The sequence below is a fragment of the Borostomias antarcticus genome (assembly GCF_949987555.1).
Source record: "Borostomias antarcticus genome assembly, contig: scaffold_301, whole genome shotgun sequence".
In the NCBI taxonomy this organism is placed as follows: Eukaryota; Metazoa; Chordata; class Actinopteri; order Stomiiformes; family Stomiidae; genus Borostomias; species Borostomias antarcticus.
Window position 1 is genome coordinate 75,001 of NW_028176765.1, and position 2,960 is coordinate 77,960.

Below are 2,960 nucleotides of genomic sequence, written 5' to 3' on the forward strand. Positions count from 1 at the left end.
CTGACAGCAGCACACTAAACCTGAAACATGACTGACAGCAGCAGCACACTAAACCTGAAACATGACTGACAGCAGCACACTAAACCAGCAGTACCACACTAAACCTGAAACATGACTGACAGCAGCACACTAAACCAGCAGTACCACACTAAACCTGAAACATGACTGACAGCAGCACACTAAACCTGAAACATGACTGACAGCAGCACACTAAACCTGAAACATGACTGACAGCAGCACACTAAACCAGCAGCAGCACACTAAACCAGCAGCAGCACACTAAACCAGCAGCAGCACACTAAACCAGCAGCATCACACTAAACCAGCAGTACCACACTAAACCTGGAACATGACTGACAGCAGCAGCACACTAAACCTGAAACATGACTGACAGCAGCACACTAAACCTGAAACATGACTGACAGCAGCACACTAAACCTGAAACATGACTGACAGCAGCACACTAAACCAGCAGCAGCACACTAAACCTGAAACATGACTGACAGCAGCACACTAAACCTGAAACATGACTGACAGCAGCACACTAAACCAGCAGCAGCACACTAAACCTGGAACATGACTGACAGCAGCAGCACACTAAACCTGGAACATGACTGACAGCAGCACACTAAACCTGAAACATGACTGACAGCAGCACACTAAACCAGCAGCAGCACACTAAACCTGAAACATGACTGACAGCAGCAGCACACTAAACCTTGGCATCAGTGCGGAAGTGGAAAAGCAGAGTGTGTGTGTGTGTCATGCGGGTGTTGGTGTACGAGCGTGCGTGAGTGTGTGTGTGTGTGTGTCTACTGCCTGTTGCTCTGATGGAACCTCTCTGTTCTTCGAAGGTTCTTTAGCCACGGTCATGGGAACAGCAGGTTATGCAACATTAGCAAATAGTCCATTCAGACGGACTACCTTCCTGCCTTTGTCTCTCTCTCTCTCTCTCTCTCCCCCCCTCCCTCTCTCTCTCTCTCTCTCCCCCTCTCTCCCTCCCTCTCTCTCCCTCTCAGAAATTAACCCCGGAGCCTTGCTGTAACACTGGGGGACCCGTTGTTGAACCTAATAAACCTAACGCTCCAGGTCAGCACGCGGTGTACGGAAGTGATCCGTCACAGACTCATGTGGGCATATATATATATAGGCTATAGTAGTGTAGCCTAAATGAAAGCCCCGAGCTCTGAGTATCTGGGTGGTTCAGATGAAGAACTTGTGACCAGATTCTACGCAGAACCGGGGGGACACGTGACTCCTCCGCTACATCGCAGACTGCATTTTCCGCCCCGCTGAACGCTCGTACTTCCAGACACATGCTCTCCCGAGGCTAAACTCGTCTTGGCAGTGGCACACACGGCTAAAATGTCATCCCTCCCTCCGAGGGGGATTCTAGCCCGTAATATGACTGACCGAATCATGTAAGCGTGCGCACGGCTTCATTAACGGGAGGCATGTCACTGTACATTTACTGTCCAGGCATGAAAGGGTGACTACACATGTTCACCAGTGTGATTCTGTTAACCCCGCGTCCTCTCCCTTCGTGTACTGGTTGTCATATAATCCCATATGCTGGACGAGTGAGGGTGATTATTTTTCCATCCTGGGATGAAATGATGTCATTTACTGACTGCATCCTTCGGGAGCGCACGCGGTGTCAACGCGTTTAATCGTTAAGAGGTTATTGATCGGTGGCGGTTTCACAATCAGTCTTGGTTGTCAGCTGTCATGTCATCGGTTTGTCGGCCGTATCAATAGCAATGCAAGCAGGGAAGCAGGGAGATGAAATCACTCACCTCGCCGGTTCATAGGACGAACCCGGACGGCCACCTTCACATTGGAGTCGTTGAGACTGGACTCCCCCATTGTACCCGCTGTGACAGCTCGTCTGTCCCCGGGATGAGTCAGTTATCCGGTAGAGTAGAGTGATCCCAAGTGTCCAGTCGGAGAATCATTCAGAGGTCTTCTGATGGGGTGCTAGCTTGACCAGCCAGCTACGAGCTATAATGATCCACTGCCCCGGCATCCCCCATCATCTCAATGGACTCCAGAAAACCTTTACGCACTTCTCTCTTCTTCTAGGTCCCAGTGATGTTGTTGGAGCTGTGGATGTACAAGCACACGTCTGTGTTAGCTGACGTTAGACACCTTTACAGCCAGCACGTTGTTGAAGAGGACTGTCTGACCACGTTAGTCACATCTTGACAGGACAGTGCCCAGACTATTGTCTCTCTGTCTCCCCAAGTACAACACAATGAGCAGGAGAATGCACACCAACCACCAGCTACAGCTAGCTACTAGCACTAATACTAGCTGCTAGCACTAATGGACATGTTAGCCTTTTCTATGTCGGTTTTATTCACAAACACGAAGAGCGAGAGACATTCGCTGTCAGTGTCAACCGCCTGGGCCCCTATGGGCTGACCAGCTAGTAGCTAGCTAGCTCCTCTAGCTAACAGGCTAACAGGCTAGCTCCTCTAGCTAACAGGCTAGCTCCTCTAGCTAACAGGCTAACAGGCTAGCTCCTCTAGCTAACAGGCTAACAGGCTAGCTCCTCTAGCTAGCAGGCTAGCTCATCTAGCTAACAGGCTAGCTCCTCTAGCTAACAGGCTAGCTCCTCTAGCTAACAGGCTAGCTCCTCTAGCTAACAGGCTAACAGGCTAACAGGCTAGCTCCTCTAGCTAACAGGCTAACAGGCTAGCTCCTCTAGCTAACAGGCTAACAGGCTAGCTCCTCTAGCTAACAGGCTAACAGGCTAACAGGCTAACAGGCTAGCTCCTCTAGCTAACAGGCTAACAGGCTAACAGGCTAGCTCCTCTAGCTAACAGGCTAGCTGAGTAACGGGCTGGGTCGAACCTCAACCTCTTATAAAAGAAAAAGTAGAGCCAGCTACGAAAATGAGCTACAAAACGTTCTTCTGGGTTGAAAACAACCACTTTATTTCGGACAATAATTCGGTT

The 2,960-nt window shown here is 50.0% G+C and overlaps 1 protein-coding gene across 1 annotated transcript in view; it reads right to left on the minus strand.

Annotated features, from left to right (window-relative positions):
* kif13ba (kinesin family member 13Ba) overlaps positions 1–1,933 on the minus strand; it is a 69,342-nt gene extending 67,409 nt beyond the window's left edge. The window contains exon 1 of the mRNA XM_084462166.1: positions 1,797–1,933. Within this exon, the coding sequence (XP_084318292.1) occupies positions 1,797–1,866 (70 nt within the window). The 5' untranslated portion in view covers positions 1,867–1,933. The remainder of the gene's footprint in view (positions 1–1,796) is intronic.
* Between the last annotated feature and the right edge of the window lie 1,027 nt (positions 1,934–2,960).